The following is an 18,642-nucleotide window of genomic DNA, read 5'->3' as shown; positions in this document are numbered from 1 at the left end:
ATATAAATTAAATTGAATCAAATTATTTGTTGTATATAAGTGGAAACATTTTTTTATGAAATCGTAAATTCAAAATTATTTTTAATGTAAATAAATTCTTTTCAAAGTTTTTAAAATTGCCTCGTGACATTTGGAATATTAAAAATTATTTTTTTAATTAATCTAGTAAATCAATTTGTGCATTTTTCCATGTTTACATTTTTTTGTAATATACTTTTATTATCACGATTCATATATATTTTTATCATTTTTTTTATGTTTATAATTAATTAATTAATTATCATAATTACATTTACATACTTTCTAAAGACCTTTTTAGTTATTAGAGGAAGTTACCCTATCATATCTTTGAATTCGGTTTTTATAGAAATGTTTTTTCTTTAAAAAATGACTCATATTAGAATTTTATTTCTTATTATTTTTTCACAGAGAGAGAGAGAGAGAGAGATTATGATATCAATATTATAATAGATGTGTTAAAATATAGAACACGCATTTAGGAAAAATGCAGTCGAGACATTGATACTTTGGACAAAAGGTTTGGAGTGTTAAATATATATGGTCGGATCTAAACAAAAACTCCTTGCCACATGGTCATATGAGAATCAGTTTGATAGAGTTCTGAAATTCAATATTGTGATGCCTTTTCGTTCCCAGTATTTTCTCAGCAGCCAAACAAACCGTAAGAGAAAAGTATGTGCTCATGAATGAACCAAGAAAAAGTGCTGGTTATGGCACAAGGTGGGAATAGAAAATCTCTCCTCTTTTCACTCAATTACTTACACAATTATGTTGCATTCTTATCCCAGCCAGGGAACATTACCCCAAGCCATTGAGTATTTATCCAAATAGCAAACACATCCATCTCATATGGACTATTTTCTAAATTACATAAATTCTTCATAGCCCTCCAAATATATTGCAGCTTCTTCTCACAACAAAAAACTTGGTTCATTTACCTAAATGATTCTGAACATAAAACTCTGCATGGACCATAGGATCAACTGTTGGATTCAAGCCTCTCAAGACATGCACTAGAACCCCATCACTGAACCAATGGCAACCAAAAGAAAAGAGTATGAGTCACAGCTACCATGAGCCCATGCATTTACAATATGACACAGGGCCAAATAGTCTATTGAATAAAGAAAGGACATAGATTCAGACTCTTAACACTAGAAATTTTCACAACCTTTGTAGCATGTTCTCTACTACAAGGGTATGCCAATAAAGTCCTGTAGACATGAGCATATACAATCTAACATTTCAAAGTGTAGAGATGACAGACTGGTAATACAGCCATGCCCCTGATGCCCTAAGATTCGTGATTAGTAGCATGTTCTCTACTACAAGGGTATGCCAATAAAGTCCTGTAGACATGAGCATATACAATCTAACATTTCAAAGTGTAGAGATGACAGACTGGTAATACAGCCATGCCCCTGATGCCCTAAGATTCGTGATTACATGAATCTGATATCCAGATACATGCAACAGATGAATGCCCAACTCTATGAATGATTCACAAAATGATCCTTCGAACGGCTTCTTAACTAGCTAACTCATCCTATTAAGACACATCAAGGTCAGAGATTTGGTAGCCTTTTAAACTAATTTAATTACTTGTTCTGGTGGAACCACCAGAGTTCAGACATTATCAAACTGGTTTCTATCAAACTGCTTGCATCATTCAACTCAAAAACCAACTCAGTAGAGCATTATCTCAACCATTTGGAGATACATGAAAAGTTCTTCGCCTTTGCTCTATTCAAGAAGATGTCTTTTATAGACAAAAGAAAGCTACAATCTCTTTTCCCTCAGCTTCAACCTAAGTTCATTTAAGTTTCCCACACATTCTCATGCCATCTTTAACTTGACCTAAATAACTACACATTTGTGGAGAAGTGGCACTGTTTCTCCATAGTGATCAAACTGTTGTCTTCTACCTCTCACATTTTGTCTGACATTGGTGTCTCCTCCCAACTTCTAAAAAAAGCATTCATTTCTTATAACCATGAAGCATGGTGATCACTTATAACCATCTTGTGAGGATTTACCCTCTAATTTGAGAAGAATTTGCTGATCACAGCACATGATGCGATGATCTACACTTCAACCATCTTGCTTCAATGCTATGATCAACATCTTCTTCAACCTCCACCATTGTTGGATAATCAATCCAATATAACAGGTTTCAGAATAATCTAGATTTTGATTATCCTTATTCCCTCAATTCTACTTGTACCCTACCCCAGCCCCACTCTTTTTTTTTTTTTTTTGACAGTAAATGACCATCCAAGGCTAACAACAAGAGCATTGCAACACCTTCAGTTCTTCCAATTACTAACAGATTTAACAGACCAAAGCAGGTCTTCTGTAAGTAGTTGCTCCTTTCTCTTTTGAAAGAAATTATTACAAATAGAAAGTAATAAAAACTATACATCATCCAAAAATAGAATGATCGGTCACAACCATCTTAACAGTCTCAATATTTAACACTTGGATAATACTCATGAGACTAATTATTTAAGAAATATCTTGAATAGATTTTGAAAAATAAAAATTCTTAGATAATCAATAAGTTACCAAGGACATTTAAGAAATTATTACAAATAGCAAGTAATAAAAACTATACTTCATCCAAAAGTAGAATGATTGGTCACAACCATCTTAACAGTCTCAATATTTAATGCTTAGATACAATTCATGAGATAAATTATTTACTTTTTTCTTCTTAAACCGCACAGGAGTGGAGTATAGTACAAATGCAAGTCTATATTCTAACAGAAAACACAACAACAAAAAGAAGAAGAATACAAAGAGAACAGAAAACACAACAAAAGAAAAAAGAAAAAAAAAAAAAAAGAAGTCCCAAACCGCACAAGAGTGGAGTATAGTACAAATGCAAGTCCATATGCTAACAGAAAACACAACAAATGAAGAAGGGGTATACGCAAGGGAATAAGGAGTTCTTGAAAAAATTAGAAACCAAATAAATAAGCTAAAAGAAACCAAAATCTTCAGCTGTATCTGCCTCTATTTTATCTAAAAACGCATTGGGAAAGCTAGCAACCCAATGGAAATCACCTTAATCCTTTTAAGGAAGAATGAAAATATCCTTCTTTCAAGCAGATAGTTGTCCATGAGCCCTAAAACTTGGAAGTCAACCCACTTCATGGCATAAAAAAATTCCCTTTCACCTGTGATCTGTTCCATCCTGAACATTTAGCTTCTGTAATGCCTTCAACAATGAATTTGATAGCATTACCAAATCTCATGGCTTTGAATAAGCTAACCATAGACCTAGATTAAGACATAATTATGCTCACTAGCCTCAAGTCTTCAAAGTGTTTGTGTAGTCTTTGTATATTGGATGAGGGATGCATCTTGGTTGACAAAAATGACTTCCATGAGTTCATTTGAAGCAACAGTGCACAGGTTACAACAGCATCTTCCTTTTTCCATAACTTGAAGAAAGACAAAGAAAAAAGGTTGCCTATGGTTGAAGCATAGCATGTTTCATCAACTTTCAACTTTAAATTAGAAATTAGCACTACAATGTGTCTGAAAAATCTGTTACTGGTTTGTTTGTGGAATTAAACTAGATAAGCATAAAGGGCCATTACACAACAATAAAAATATATGCATATGTACACATGTGTATGCATAGAAAGAGAGAAAGATGTATGATAGAGACTACATCATGTTGAAAAGAGTACTATGTTGATTAGAGTCTTTACCGTCACAATGCTATGGCCTAAAGCCTCAATAAACAGCCTGATCTCTTCTTCATGGCCCAAATTTCCATAATTCTTGCAGATTAGAAGCTCTTAGGTGAATCGATTGAAGTCCCTCATCTCCATTTCTGAGTGAGCTGACAATGTGCTCAAGAGTCAAGAAAATCATGTCTGCCTCAAGTGTTTCCAGCCAGTCATTTGGATCAGCAATCACATTTCCAACAGTGATTATATCATTCTCTTTACATAACATGGAGTATCTATCAACTGGGTTCTCACTGAGGGAACATGTCCTTCAGCTTGTGGGCTTCCTCTAGATACAGAAATATCATTTGGCACAGGCATATCAGTCTTCCATTCCACCACCTTCTTGAGAACCCTCTTTATAGTGAGCTCTTTTGAGTCATTTACTTCCATTTCTGGAATATTGACCATTAGCCAAGTTTGAGTGAGCCCCATCATTAGAGAAGAGATGAATTTCTTCTCCAATTTCTTCAAACACTCTGAAATGTATAATCACCTTAAATCTAACAATGAATTCTTTGTAACAATCATTTTTTATTATCCAAAGACAAGTCTTTTCTTTCAAAATTATAAAAAATTTTTGGTTTCAGCACAACCAAATTGCTAGGAACATCAACATCATTTTCAGCATAGCTTGCATCTGGATGCTCCATAGTCTTTCCTGCCTTTGAATCCAAGTTGGCTCTGATGTATTCTCCAATATTGTTGCATCCAGGAATTTCCTCCGATAAAATTCAAGCCAGCTTCTAGATACCACATCCCCTTCTCCTTCTACAAAGCACTCATTGTTTTTTAAATGAAAGTAAAACCTAGAAAGCTAACAATCCCTAACAGAATATGCCTCAAGAATCACACTGTGTCCAAGATTGAAGCAAGTGTAGATGCATGCATTACAAAATTTTACTAGATATCTTTATCTTCAACTATTGGATGTAATTAGATTTCTAGATGAAATAAAATTTTAAATGTTACTTAAAACATATATCATTCAGAACACTAATTAAACAGACGTGATCCTGTAAAGTTTCTAAGACAATAAGAGCCCAAATTTATAAAAGACATCTACTAGACATAAATATAGAAGAACAAGAAAATCCTGTAAAGTTTCTAGTGCAACCAAGGGAGCTCAAACCTAAGTACAAACAACTTCAAGTGACACCAGTGGCAGTAACCAATGAATCATTGCTCATAGCATTTTTAAAAGATAATCACTGTAAGGTCCATTAAATGAATCAAATTGGAAGGACATCAATGGCAGGAAAAAATACTGTACTAACAGAAATTGCAATTAACTAGAATTATCTCTTGCAAAACCATGACATTTCCATAAATCCAACTCTTTTGCTTGCAAAACCACATTGATGCAATCAAAAGTCAGTAACAACCACAAAGAAAAGTGGGACCCTCCAAGAATTCCATATTTAGAGTTGGTGAATATCACAACTCTTTACTGCACAAACTCACATAGAATTTGTTTAACAGATTGATCCAATCCATCATCAGATAACATTTCCACTAACAATGTGGTGGTGGATACATCAATAGAAAATCCCCTTGAAAGCATTTCTTGAAAAAGTTGAATAGCTCTCAATGTCTCATTATTTCGTAAAAATCCTCGAGTAATCAAATTATAAGTGCAAGCATTTGGTGAGCAACCGTTCTCATCCATTTCCCCAAATAACTTACTTGCTTCGGCCAATAACCCTTGTTGACAAAGCCCATTGATCATTATAGTATAAGTCCTAACATCAGGATGCAAACCTTTGGAGGAGAGTTTGGAAAAGAGATCCCTTGCAGCTTCAAGCTCACCAGCTCTACACATGCCATCCATGACAATACTATAAATATGTATATCAGGATCCAAATTAGTACCTTCAATAACTTTCAGCAAGACCATTGCTTCAGCAAGACGATGATTTTTGCATAGATAGTCAAATAAAATGCGGTAAGTAACAAGATCTGGAATTTGACCATAAACTACCATCTCATGAAAAAGTGCTATGGCATCCCGGAGTCTTCCCACATGGCATAAGCCGTGTATAAGAGTGTTGTAAGTCACAGTGTCAGGAATCAATCCTTGCTGAGACATTTCTTCAAAGAGACCCATGGCCTTATCCATTATTTGAATCTTACAATATCCATTGATCAAGGTTGTATAGCTAATAACACTCGGCACACAACCCTTACGAACCATCGTATCAAATACATTAACTGTCTTACCCATTTCAGACCTCAAACAATGTCCATCCATCAGTGAATTGTAAGTGACTACATCAGGCTTCAGATCACTTTGGATCATCACGTCAACTACATAATGTGCTTTGACAACCATTCCTTCTTTACAGAGTGCATCCACTAATGTATTAAAGGTTAGCTGATCTGGCATTATTTTCCTATGTATCATTGCATAAAACAATCTTATGGCTTCTTTCCAATGACCTAAAATGCATAGGCCATGAATTAGTGAGCTGTAAGTAAAATTGTTGGGTGAAATGCCTTTAGCGAGCATATCCGAAAAAAGGCTCAATGCTTCAGTCAATTGTCTATCCTTACAAAGGCTATCAATGATGGTGCTATATACAACAACGGTAGGCCGGCAATTTCTTTGTTCCATGCTCCTAAGAAACCTGATGGCTGTACTAGTATTTCCCACTTTGCATAACCCATTTATCAGAGTTCCATAGGTAAGTACATCGGGTTGAAAACCTTCCCCAGTCATTTTATCAAACAGTTGGAGGGCTTCACCAATTTTACCCTCAACACAGAGCCCCCTAATCAGAGTAGTGAAGGTTGCAGTACTGGGTTGATACCCAAGTTTAAGGATATCGCCTAAAACAGAGAAAGCAAAACCCAAGCGGTTCAAATGGCAGAAAGAGTTAATGAGGATGTTAAGGGTGTAAGTATTGTGTGGAATTCCAAAAGAATCCATTTGCTTATAAAGAGAAAGCACAGTAGAGTAGTGTTTCATTCTAGTAATGGAGGTTAAAAGTTTAGAGAAATCAACAATGGAGGGTGGAGGTCGCATACGTAGCATTCGATTAAACAAAGAGAGGGCATCATCAATGGTATTAACATTCAGGGATTTGGAATGAAAGGCATGTGAAATCATCCATGTACCAGAAGGAGGAGGAGGAGAAGAAGAAGGCCTTGACAAAATCTTCATCATCTTCGTCCAGGCGGCTGTGTGTCGTATTTGTTCTTGTACAAATCCCGCCACATTTTGCAGGTAACATAAAGCCCTCATTCACTTCTTTGTATGAATTATTGACTTCTTTGTACATTCATTCATTCCTTCCATCCCAGCATTTACAAATTTCTCAAAGAAATCTCACATGGTCCAAAGAAATATTAATTAAAGCTGTGGAAGAATAGAAGAGAAAGAAAGTAGAAAAGAAAAAAAAAAAAAAGTAAAAAAAAATTGAAGTTAATAAATTATTTTTACATTTTTAGTATTATTTCAAATTTATTTTACCTTTTTTTTTAATATTTAAGTTAAACTTGGATTAAGGTTTTCCAATCCTAATTTAATTTGGGTTAGGTTCGAATTAATGTTACGATGATTCAAGCCTAACTCAAATCTAATTTAATATTTTTTATAATATTTATGATTTATATATTTTATATAATAATATTCATTTAATAATTTTCTTTTTAAGTTTTTAAGGAAAAATATTAAATTATTATCTCATATATTTTTTTACAAATATTTATGAATTTATTTTTACTATTTCATTATTATTTTAAAATTTTATCTCATTTAATATTAAAATTTTAGAATTCATTTTACAATGCTTTTAAAAAACACTTTTAGTTTTAAAAATATTTGTGAGAAAAAAATTAACGGTTTGAGAAATGTTTTTGAAGACAATTTTCTATTCTTTAGAACAAAAAGCACAAAAAATATGTTTGATAACCAACAACTGTTTTTTGTTGTTAAGAATTGTTTTATATTATTTTCACTTGTTTTCTAAATGTTATTTTAAGAAATAATTATACAAATATGTAAAATGATTAAAAATAAAACATTTCGATATAAAAAGTATTTTTAAAACATATTTAAAAATATTAAAAACATGTTAAAAACATTTTAAGTTTTTAAATAGACTTTTGTTCTAAAAAAAATAGAGAATAGTTTTAAAAAACTCTTTTAAAAAACTATTTTTTAGAATTGTTTTAAAAAACAATTACCAAAAAGACTTTAAATATTTGATAAAATTAAGAAAATATTTTTCAAAATCACTTATAATTCTTTCTAGAGAAGTACTTAATTAATAGGTGATGTTAAAAAAAACAACATTCTTAGATAAAACACTTTAATAAAAATATTTCAAATGGAAACACTATGGAATCTGTTTCTTGAGGCTATGAACTCTTCATTGGTAAGGTCTGCAAACTCACTAACACTAAGCTTGTAAGATTTTGTTGATTTTCGTGCAATGATTTCTGGTGAAAAATTAGAGAAAAAACAAGAAAAAGACATAAATTTAACATGGTTCAACAAATTGCCTATGTCCACGAGAACATGGAAGAAGACTTTCACTATATGTTAATTAGGGTTACATAAAAGGGTATTTATACTAACCCTCAGCTATTAAAATTCCAAAAATACCCTTGAATCGTACCGTATAGGGCGTGGCTTGCGAAGCTCAAGCTGCCAAAATGAAGAGCAAAGCCAAACACATGTGTTGACATTGGATTTTGAAAGCCATGGTATATAGTATATACTCAAAGAAGTTAGGATTAATGAATTAAATTGAGAGAGGAGATGGATATGCTTCATGATTTGTCTTGGGATTTATATAGGAAAGTTTCCCCTCCCGTCGCATGCAAAGTGTGATCACTGTCAAGGAAAGCCTCTCCCATCTACGTGCCTTAGAAAATGTTCTGATCTGGATCCATCCCATTAGCTACTTTCTTTGATGTATAGCTTCATGAAATTACTCTTTAGGTTTGTCATTTTATTTGTATTTTAACCCCTAGTTCATGGCTGAAATCTTAAATCATTTGTAGCTTTGTTTGTTTGTATTTATTTAAACTCTCAATGTACCGTTTCATTCATCCACGTTGACGTTGTATGATCATGATTGATCACCCAATGGTTGGAAGGTAAATTTAACATATTAGGATTTTAACTAAAGAAAACAATGGAAGAAGCTTCAAAGCAGAAGGCTAGGTCTAACACTATAGACAAGCAAACCATCTGAAGTTGTTGGACTTTTCCTGATGTGTGGTCTGTTCAACATGTAAGTTTGAAGGCAGCAAAAGCTTTAATGAAGGCCAAGCTCCCCAACTAAAGCTTAAGAAAGGATTTACCTTTTGTCAATGCACATCAGTAGTGTTTTTTCCTACAACAGGATAGCTTAACTTGGGCACCGATCTTCGTAATTCATCTTGGTTTTACTGTACAACAACACCATTTTTTATAAAGATACAGGCAAATGGGAGAAGGCCACTCTTATCCATGGTTAAATAGTAAATTCTTCTGAAACCTTCCCATCAAATTCTCTAGAAAATTTCCTTTCCAATGGATTAGCCTGTGGAGGGTGCATGCAAAATGGAAGAGAGGACAATAGAAAATGGTGCACTGTGTAATAGGCTGTACTAAGATTACATTGCCTAAAGACCTGTATGATTTTTAAAACACGTCTATATAATTAAAAGATAAGCTCATACATACACGTACCGATAGGAACTTTTCTCCCTGTTGATCAATTTGGGATATCACAGCTTCTCAATTCATCCCCTCCGTAAAAAAGAAACTGGTTGATAGAAACTGCCTTTTGTAAGGCCTTCTTACTGCCTCCGACACAAATTGTTACTCCTTTATCTTGGTTGCAGGGCAGGCTGCCTTGTTATGGTTGCAGTTGCCATTAGTTCCCATTTAAGGGTAGTAAGCTTCAGTGGTTAGACCTTTATGGTGTTGGGCGAAGCTGAAGGCTTCAACCTTGGTACCAACATCGCAGCCTTGTCTCTCCTCACTCACATTATAGTCGACCAGCTCTTGCTCAGATAAAGATACTAATTTACCATTCAGTATCTGAGTGATTCTCTCCAAGGCTGACGCTACATAGAAATGATTTTATATAGTGATTTTACAGCAGACTCGAAAAGAGAGGTAATCTTCCTCAGGTCGTCTAGAGTTGAGTCTAAATACAGTCATCCTATTCTTATCTCCTTATTTTATTTTATTAATTAGAATTGCAAACAAACATTTCAGTAGAAGCTATTAAATGATAAATACAAATAGATTAAAGCTTTGTAAGAATAAAAATCCCATTTGTCTTCCACCCATTTTTAATCGTTCCACGTTCACCATGTTCTTGAAAGAAAGAAAATATTCTGAAGAAACCCCCACTCGAATGTACTTCTACATTCGATATTTCAACCTCCTCTCCTTCACTGTATCTGTCCATATATTTAGTTTTGTTATCTTCTTTGAACGATGGATTCTTTTTGAATAATTATTCTTCCTATCATTAAAACTGATAGATTCCTTTTAACTCTGACTTTAGATTTATTTTGTAAATATTGATGATAGGATATTACCAAATTTAAGGAATTGAACTTTGTTGTACATCTTGAACAACAACCCATCTGCGCTTTGTTTTAATTTGACTAAATATTTTGGTGGCTTTCGGTGGAAAAATATCATTTGCTGAGGAAAATAGTTTGATCAGAAACAAGTAGGACTCCAACTCAAATGGGCTGGGTTTAATTAGTTGCCCATTTGAGGTACTCAATTGGTGTGGAATCCATCTTATGGTGGAGTTGCAAGGGGAGTGACCCATGATATATTTTGTTAATTCATAATCTGATAATGAAATTAATTGCTTAACTACAGTCCCAGTCTTATTTTAGGAAGTTTGTCCAAACAATATTGCGGCCGTGTTAATGTTTTCTTTCCCCCCTCAATTTGTAGTGCTGTCTCGTCCTTATTCTCTTGTTTGTCATTCATTCATTAATTCGTTTTGCTTTTTAAGTTTAGTTTGAGATCTCCTGTCATCTCTCATTCAAAGCAGAAAAATATATATGTCTGGGAAGAAGCTGAAGATCAGGTATTCATACGTATATAATGGCCATAGATAATTTACAGGTCATTTCCAGTACCACCAGACTACTTGGGGTTCTTGTTGATTACTTATAAGCAACATAGCTTGGGAAATTATAACCACACGTATCTTATAATTAACTACTTGTGTTGTAGTAGTGATTGTTTTTTTTTTTATATTGAAGTTCATGCAGTGGGGTACGATGCTTGCATTGCAATCCCGCAGAGACCTTCCTTTGCAGTCACATCTCTTTGCATCCGTATGTAACCTTCCTCACCCCATCCTGTGCTCCATGAGTTCTTTACCAGCCAATACTTCATCCCATCATCGCTTGTTCCGTAACCAACAGCAGCAACACCATGGTCTAGTTCTGTGCCACACTGTCCTGTAAACACACCACTTGAATAGAATTGGAACTCAGACCCCGAAGCATCAATGGCAACGGCAATAGGTTGGTGGGCAACAGCCTTTTGTAAAGCCTTCTCATTGTTGGCTGGCACATCTTCATACCCATTTATCTTGGCTGCAGGGTGGGCTGCCTTCTTGCGGTTGCAGGTGCCATCAGTTCCCGCGTAGGGGTAGTTGGCTTCGGTGGTGAGACCATGATTTTGTTCGATGAATTTGAAGGCATCATCCATTAGACCACCACTGCAGCCTTGATCCTCCCCACTAGTGTCACAGTCAACCAACTCTTGTTCAGAAAGAGAGATTAGCTTCCCAGTCGATAGCTGAGTAATTCCTTCCATAGCTGCCACAGCCGAAAATGCCCAGCAAGACCCTGCATTTTTTTTATCGTAAAAGAGTGAGAAAAACATCAATTTCAAACCATACTACAAAAATATTTTCACTTACCGCATTGGCCTTGGTCCTTGATGGGTGTAACAGCTCCTTTCTTTCTCCAATCGACAGTAGATGGCACTGCAGTAACATTCTCGTATTTGAAAGAAGTTGCTTCGGTGGAGCAGATGTGGGCCTTGAATCTATTTCGTGAGGCTCTGAACTCTTCGTTGGTGAGATCTGCAAATTCATTGATGCTCAGCTTGTAAGATTTGTCCATGGCCTTGTTGAAAGATTCTATACGTGCCACATTATCCTTGAATATCTTGTAGCGCTTGCTTTTCTCATCAGCATCCTTATATTCACGCCCATACTGAACCATCCAATCCTCATGTCTCTCATACATTGATGCTTCATGAAGGCTGCGGGCTGTGGCTTGAGATGCCCAAGCAGCCAAAACGAAGAGCAAAGCCAAACAGATGTATTGGTACTGGTTGACAGAAGCCATGATATTGGAAGCAGTAGGGATTGATGAATTAAATGAGTAAGCAGATTGATACACTCGGAGATTCCAGCAGGGGTTTATATAGGAAAAATTCCCTCCCATAACACACTGATCTCAAATAATACCGCCAAGGAAAACCTTCAATACGCTTATCTACGTGCCTTGGAAATTAAAATGTTGTGATTTGGACCCATCTCCATCAGCTACTTTGTTTAATATTAGTTGGTTAAATTATTACTAGAATTGTTCTCTTGTGTATATATAAATCTCTAGCTAGTTCGTGTACGGAATCCTAAATTATTTGTAGTTTAGGATGTTTTCTTTTTGTATTAATTGCTCTAGTGTTGAACTACGTGCTATTAGGAGGATGTTCTTGTCCTCTTTGGTGCATCACCGTACCGTGTCATCCATAAATATAAGAGAATGGTTTCTCATCATATAAAACAATGGATGCTTGATGATTGAATGCCCAACCATTGGAAAAGAATTTTAGTGTATTATCACGATATTCCATAGATTTCATAAGAGGGCGTTGAAAGCAAATCACGACCTATATTGGAGCAAAATTATTGGAATATCATATACTTTAGGGATAGAAGGAGGTAATAATTAGTCCAACATCCACATAAATTCCATAATTGATGTGAATGCTATAAAAAGTAAGGGTAAAAAATACCCTTATAAGATGTCACATCATATTTCATATAATAGTTGATTGGTTGCTAACATGGCAACATGTTCTCCAAAACATTAAAACCAAACATTAACTAAGTCTGATTAAATCCAAACCTACCTTTGATTAAAATGGGGGTACTGTTTCATAGCCCTAAACCCACCAAAGGACACTGCAACACCATCGTAGAGAAGATAGACGAATGACCTTCATCATATTCCTCTTTCTCCTAGGATTGCATGGTGATTACAAATTTGTAAGGAAACAACTCAGGATATAATGCCCTAAACCCATTAGAGTTATATGCCCCAAACTCATTAGAAAGAAATATAATAGCCCATCGGGAGGGAGGGAGGGAGGGAGGGAGGGGGGGGGGGGAGGGGGGGGGGGGGGGGGGGGTGGGTGTGGAGCTCAACCCTACTCTCAAACAACACAAATAGAAGAAAACTCAATATCTCCATGGTATTTCTACTTCCATATTTTCCCTTAGTTTTTGTGTTTTCATTAAACTATGTTTGGTTGCTAGGAAAATAGTAGAGAAATAAAAAGTTGTTTGTTTGATTTATTATTTTTATAAATAATTTCCTTTAAAACTAATTTAGGATGCTAAATTTCCAATTTTCTCAATTTTCATAGACATTCTAGGCAACTAAGCATCTAAAAATCTTTGAAAGATATGGGAGAGGTAGCTTGTGTGATTGGAATTGAAATATTATAGGATAGGTCACATGAATTATTAGGATTATCTCAAAATGCATATAAGAATATATAGAGTCCTAGAAAGATATGGAATGGAAAATTATTTCGCAACTATTGCATTAATATAGAAAGGGATCGATAAGTTCAGTCTCATATAATGTGCAAGAAATGATTTAAAATACAAACAAATGGAAAGAATCCCTCATTTATGTGTTGTAGGAAGTTTGATGTATACCCAAACTTGCAACAATCTAAACATCAGTTTTGTGGTAAGCATGTTGAGCAAATAATAAAGTAATCCAAGGATGGATCATTAAAAATTGCAAAGAAGATATTGAAGTATCTATTAGGAATGAAAGAGTACATGCTCAAATTTAAGAGATTTGATCATTTAGGAGTGATTAGATATTAAATTCAGATTTTTCTAGATGTCTTGATAGAAAAAAGTCCACTTTCGTTTATTTACTCTAACTAGCTAGAGGAGCAATCTCATGAAAAAGTGTGAAATATTTTGTCATAGCTTCATCTACTATGGAATTCAAATCTTTTGATTTCTTTGAGGTTACAATTCATGAAATGTGGTGTTGTAGAGCATTATTTTAGAACTTAAAATTCATCAACTCTATTGTCAAGCGTCTAAAAATTTATTGCGATGATTCTATGACTATCTTTTTCTCCAAGAATCACAAATATTCTAAGGGTGTGAGATTCATAGAATTGAAATAATTTATCATTAAAAATGAGGCCTAAAAACAAAGAGTACCAATAAAATACGTAAGTCTAAAGTTTATGATTGCTTATCCATTGATGAAAAGATTACCATCAGAGACATTTAAGGAATACATGGAAATGATGAGTCTTTGTTGTGATTATTAAATAATAACTTGTAGATCTGCATTATGATTATTGTGAAATCAAGGTTTGGTTAATCTTGATTTTGATGATAACAAAATAAGGTTTAGAACTAATGATCATATTTCAAGTGTGATTAGGTAAGACGATTTCCAAAGTGGCAATCATAAAGAAAAATCAAGCTAAGGAGAAATCATGAAGAAGAAGACCACCTCAAAGAGAAGAGTTTTTTAAGACCAAAGCTTCATAAGATCTCTTTGTAAGGTTGTTGGTGCACTAAGACTTTCATGCATTTCATTCTTTATTTATGCACCAAAATCATTAAAGAGTAATATTGTTTTAAATATTTTAAGAATTGGATGATTTCATGTTTTCAACTAAAACCTTGTATTAAATGATTTTCAAAACTTGTGTTAAAAGGTTTTAAGTTGAAAAAGGTTGGGTGTTGAGCCAAAAAATGGCTCAATCGATTCAACCGGTTGTGCTCGTCCGGTTGAGGACCGGTTGAGGGATGCCAAAAAGTTTTTCTCTCTCCCAGTGGCCTTCTCTTTCCGGTCAAGGTTGAACCTAAACCGGTCGAGGTCCGGTTGAGGCCCAACGGTCACTTTTCCTAACGGCTAGTCAACCGGTTGACCCCTAGTTCGACCGGTTGAACCCCTAACGGCTAGTTTGACTTTTTTCTTCTATAAAAAGGCTCCAATCTTCATTGTTTCATAAGCTTAACCTTCCCAAATCATTCTTGATTATATTTGAGCCTTGAAAGAGTGTTTTTGAGTGCACCATTGTTTCATAACTTGCATATCTTTAGTGCACCATTCAATCCTAGTTTTTCTTGTATCTTTGAGCCTAAAGTTCTATTACTAGGATTTTGAAAGATCATTATTTGTATATCTTTGTGAGGAATTTTCTCAAGTGAGGGGTATCACTTGAGAGGTTGTTTGAAGAAGTGTAAAGGGTGTTTGGAGCCAAAAGTCCAAGAAGGTGAATTGGAACCATAATCCAATTGTAAAGAGATTGGAAGCTTAGTTGAAGCTTCAAGATAATGGAACTCTCACTTGGTTAGGAGGTTGAGGAGAGTGGACATAGGCAAAGAAGTGCCGAACCACTATAAACTCTTGTTTATTATATACTTGCATATAATTGTCTCTTATTTTTGTATAGTTTAAATTTGTGAAAAAGAGACCATCACCCTATTCATCCCCCCTCTAGGGTGATTATCATAAGTTGGATTAGCCTCAAATTCCTAACAATTATTAATTAAGTGACATTTTCAAGTAAATAATGTGGTTTTGATGTTTCTTATCTTCCCTTTTGTGTACACATAAGAGATTAAATGAATGATAATAGGAGTAGTATGTGACAAAGACATTATTGTGGACATTTATGAATACTTCCCATTTATAGACCGAGTTACTTAGATTGCTAGTTTGTATATATAGAAGAAAATGTGTTACAGTAAATGACAAACAACTGCCATGACTCACATTAGTATTCTAATGAACTATAATATTTATGATAACTTATTTAAGTATGAATTTGTCTATTGTATTGTGTTCCATTAATGTTTCCTTATGGAATTTTACTTTGATGGAAAGTAAGTTGTTTGTGATCTGAATCTGGTCCTCTCTCAACCTATAAAAGCAATAGATCCATCATTAAATGATATTAATTATTATTGTATAAAAAATTAATAGGGCTAAGAGAGAGGTATCAATTTTCCATGGATTGATGTTCAAAGGTCTTCATTTGAAACAAAGTTTCAATCATGGATCAAGGTATATCTAATAACTTAATTATATTTATGTTAGTAAAAGTCATGATATTCAAAAAAATTTTGGAATTATGATTTTTTGCTTTCATGAATGATTAACAAAAAATTATTAAGAGAAAACTTTACAACAACTCATTTTTCCTTTATTTAATTATAGATGGAACTAACATCTTTGTATTTGAAAGAAGTTGCTTCTACAAAACAAATGTGCACTTTGAAATATTTTGTGAGGCTATGAATTCTTTTATCAGTAAGACTTGCAAATTCATTAATTCTTAGCATGCAAGTTTGTCCATGGGATTGTCAAAAGTTTCTATATATGCCACATTATGCTTAGACATTGTGTAGCTAGCCTTTGTCCTTTTTATCAGCATTCGTGTATACATTTCATAATAGGTCATCCACCAACCCTAAAGAGAGAATTTCACCCCTCTAGTGTTGAGATTCAAAGAGACTCATCATGGCAGAAGATCAGTGGGTTCACGATATCTATAGCGACTACAACAGCTTTGACATTCCTCTTCCCCAACTGGATTATATCTAGAAACACCCAGATGTGAGGTAAAGTGCTAAACTCTAGATCTTGATTGTTTTTTTATATTTGTTGCTAATTATGTTACTAAGATCTAGAGGCCCTAGGAAGTATTGCATGCACCTTAACTAGTCCTAGGATACGGAATGGAGTAATCCAAGTACTCCCTACATAATCAAGCCTCTCAACAATTGTATCTTAAGTTGAATGATATAGTAACTTCCTTTGAATTAAGAAACACCGTTGATTGTTGTGTATATCTAAAGGTTGGTAAGCAAAATTTGTATTTTCCATTATGTATGTTGATGATATCTTGGTGATCTTTGTGTGTTGCATAAAGTTAAGAAATTGTTTTGGCTAATTGCAATGTTAACCAAAAATTTTCCCTTTATTTTTTTTGGGGTGTCATTTTCCATCCTTACTCTTTTTCTTTATTTAGTCTGATACTTTTAGTATGAGATCCCCTGTCATTTCTCATTCAAAACACAGAAATAGGAAGGAACCAACTGAAGGTGTACGTTCATATTTATATATTATGGTCCATACATAATTTTATGGACTCTTTTGACCACAGGGCATCCTTGCTGAATTATACACAACTATAGACTAGAAATTATCAGCGCAACATATCTTGTAATTGATTAACCACAGGATAGTAGGGATTGCCTTTTTTCAATTAATTTTATGCGGTGGGGTAAGATGCTTGCATTGCAATTCCACAGAGACCTTCCTTTGCAGTCACATCCCTCTGCATCCGTATGTAACCTTCTTCGCCCCATCCTGTGCCCCATGAGTTCTTCACCAGCCAATACTTCATCCCATCATCGCTGGTTCCGTAACCAACCGCAGAAACACCATGGTCTAGTTCTGTGCCACACTGTCCTGTAAACACACCACTTGAATAGAATTGGAACTCAGACCCCCCAGCATCAATGGCAACGGCAATAGGTTGGTGGGCAACAGCCTTTTGTAAAGCCTTCTCATTGTTGGCTGGCACATCTTCATACCCATTTATCTTGGCTGCAGGGTGGGCTGCCTTCTTGCGGTTGCAGGTGCCATCAGTTCCCGCGTAGGGGTAGTTAGCTTCGGTGGTGAGACCATGATTTTGTTCGATGAATTTGAAGGCATCATCCATTAGACCACCACTGCAGCCTTGATCCTCCCCACTAGTGTCACAGTCAACCAACTCTTGTTCAGAAAGAGAGATTAGCTTCCCAGTCGATAGCTGAGTAATTCCTTCCATAGCTGCCACAGCCGAAAATGCCCAGCAAGACCCTGCATTTTTTTATCGTAAAAGAGTGAGAAAAACATCAATTTCAAACCATACTACAAAAATATTTTCACTTACCGCATTGGCCTTGGTCCTTGATGGGTGTAACAGCTCCTTTCTTTCTCCAATCGACAGTAGATGGCACTGCAGTAACATTCTCGTATTTGAAAGAAGTTGCCTCGGTGGAACAGATGTGGGCCTTGAATCTATTTCGTGAGGCTCTGAACTCTTCGTTGGTGAGATCTGCAAATTCATTGATGCTCAGCTTGTAAGATTTGTCCATGGCCTTGTTGAAAGATTCTATACGTGCCACATTATCCTTGAATATCTTGTAGCGCTTGCTTTTCTCATCAGCATCCTTATATTCACGCCCATACTGAACCATCCAATCCTCATGTCTCTCATACATTGATGCTTCATGAAGGTTGCGGGCTGTGGCTTGAGATGCCCAAGCAGCCAAAACGAAGAGCAAAGCTAAACAGATGTATTGGTACTGGTTGACAGAAGCCATGATATTGGACGCAGTAGGGATTGATGAATTAAATGAGTAAGCAGATTGATACACTCGGAGATTCCAGCAGGGGTTTATATAGGAAAAATTCCCTCCCATAACACACCGATCTCAAATAATACTGCCAAGGAAAACCTTCAATACGCTTATCTACGTGCCTTGGAAATTAAAATGTTGTGATTTGGACCCATCTCCATCAGCTACTTTGTTTAATATTAGTTGGTTAAATTATTACTAGAATT

At 35.0% G+C, this 18,642-nt stretch overlaps 3 protein-coding genes across 3 annotated transcripts; all 3 read right to left on the bottom strand.

Moving 5' to 3' along the window:
• Positions 1–3,965: 3,965 nt before the first annotated feature.
• On the bottom strand, positions 3,966–6,927 carry LOC100852554 (putative pentatricopeptide repeat-containing protein At1g12700, mitochondrial). The gene is made up of 2 exons (XM_010658730.3): positions 5,448–6,927; positions 3,966–4,240 (listed from the first exon to the last, which is right to left on the bottom strand). Exons 1-2 carry the CDS (start codon positions 6,925–6,927, stop codon positions 3,966–3,968), a joined length of 1,755 nt encoding a protein of 584 aa, XP_010657032.2.
• A 4,068-nt stretch (positions 6,928–10,995) lies between these two features.
• On the bottom strand, positions 10,996–12,133 carry LOC100242026 (senescence-specific cysteine protease SAG39). Its single transcript, XM_002280210.4, has 2 exons — positions 11,663–12,133; positions 10,996–11,588 (listed from the first exon to the last, which is right to left on the bottom strand). Exons 1-2 carry the CDS (start codon positions 12,093–12,095, stop codon positions 10,996–10,998), a joined length of 1,026 nt encoding a protein of 341 aa, XP_002280246.3. The 5' UTR covers positions 12,096–12,133.
• A 5,168-nt stretch (positions 12,134–17,301) lies between these two features.
• LOC100247167 (senescence-specific cysteine protease SAG39) lies at positions 17,302–18,400 on the bottom strand. Its single transcript, XM_002280168.4, has 2 exons — positions 17,968–18,400; positions 17,302–17,894 (listed from the first exon to the last, which is right to left on the bottom strand). Exons 1-2 carry the CDS (start codon positions 18,398–18,400, stop codon positions 17,302–17,304), a joined length of 1,026 nt encoding a protein of 341 aa, XP_002280204.1.
• Positions 18,401–18,642: the final 242 nt, after the last annotated feature.

The sequence above is a fragment of the Vitis vinifera genome, chromosome 12 (assembly GCF_030704535.1).
Source record: "Vitis vinifera cultivar Pinot Noir 40024 chromosome 12, ASM3070453v1".
Lineage (NCBI taxonomy): Eukaryota > Viridiplantae > Streptophyta > Magnoliopsida > Vitales > Vitaceae > Vitis > Vitis vinifera.
Note: the sequence above shows the minus strand (reverse complement) of the source record. Positions and strands in the feature narration are given on the sequence as shown.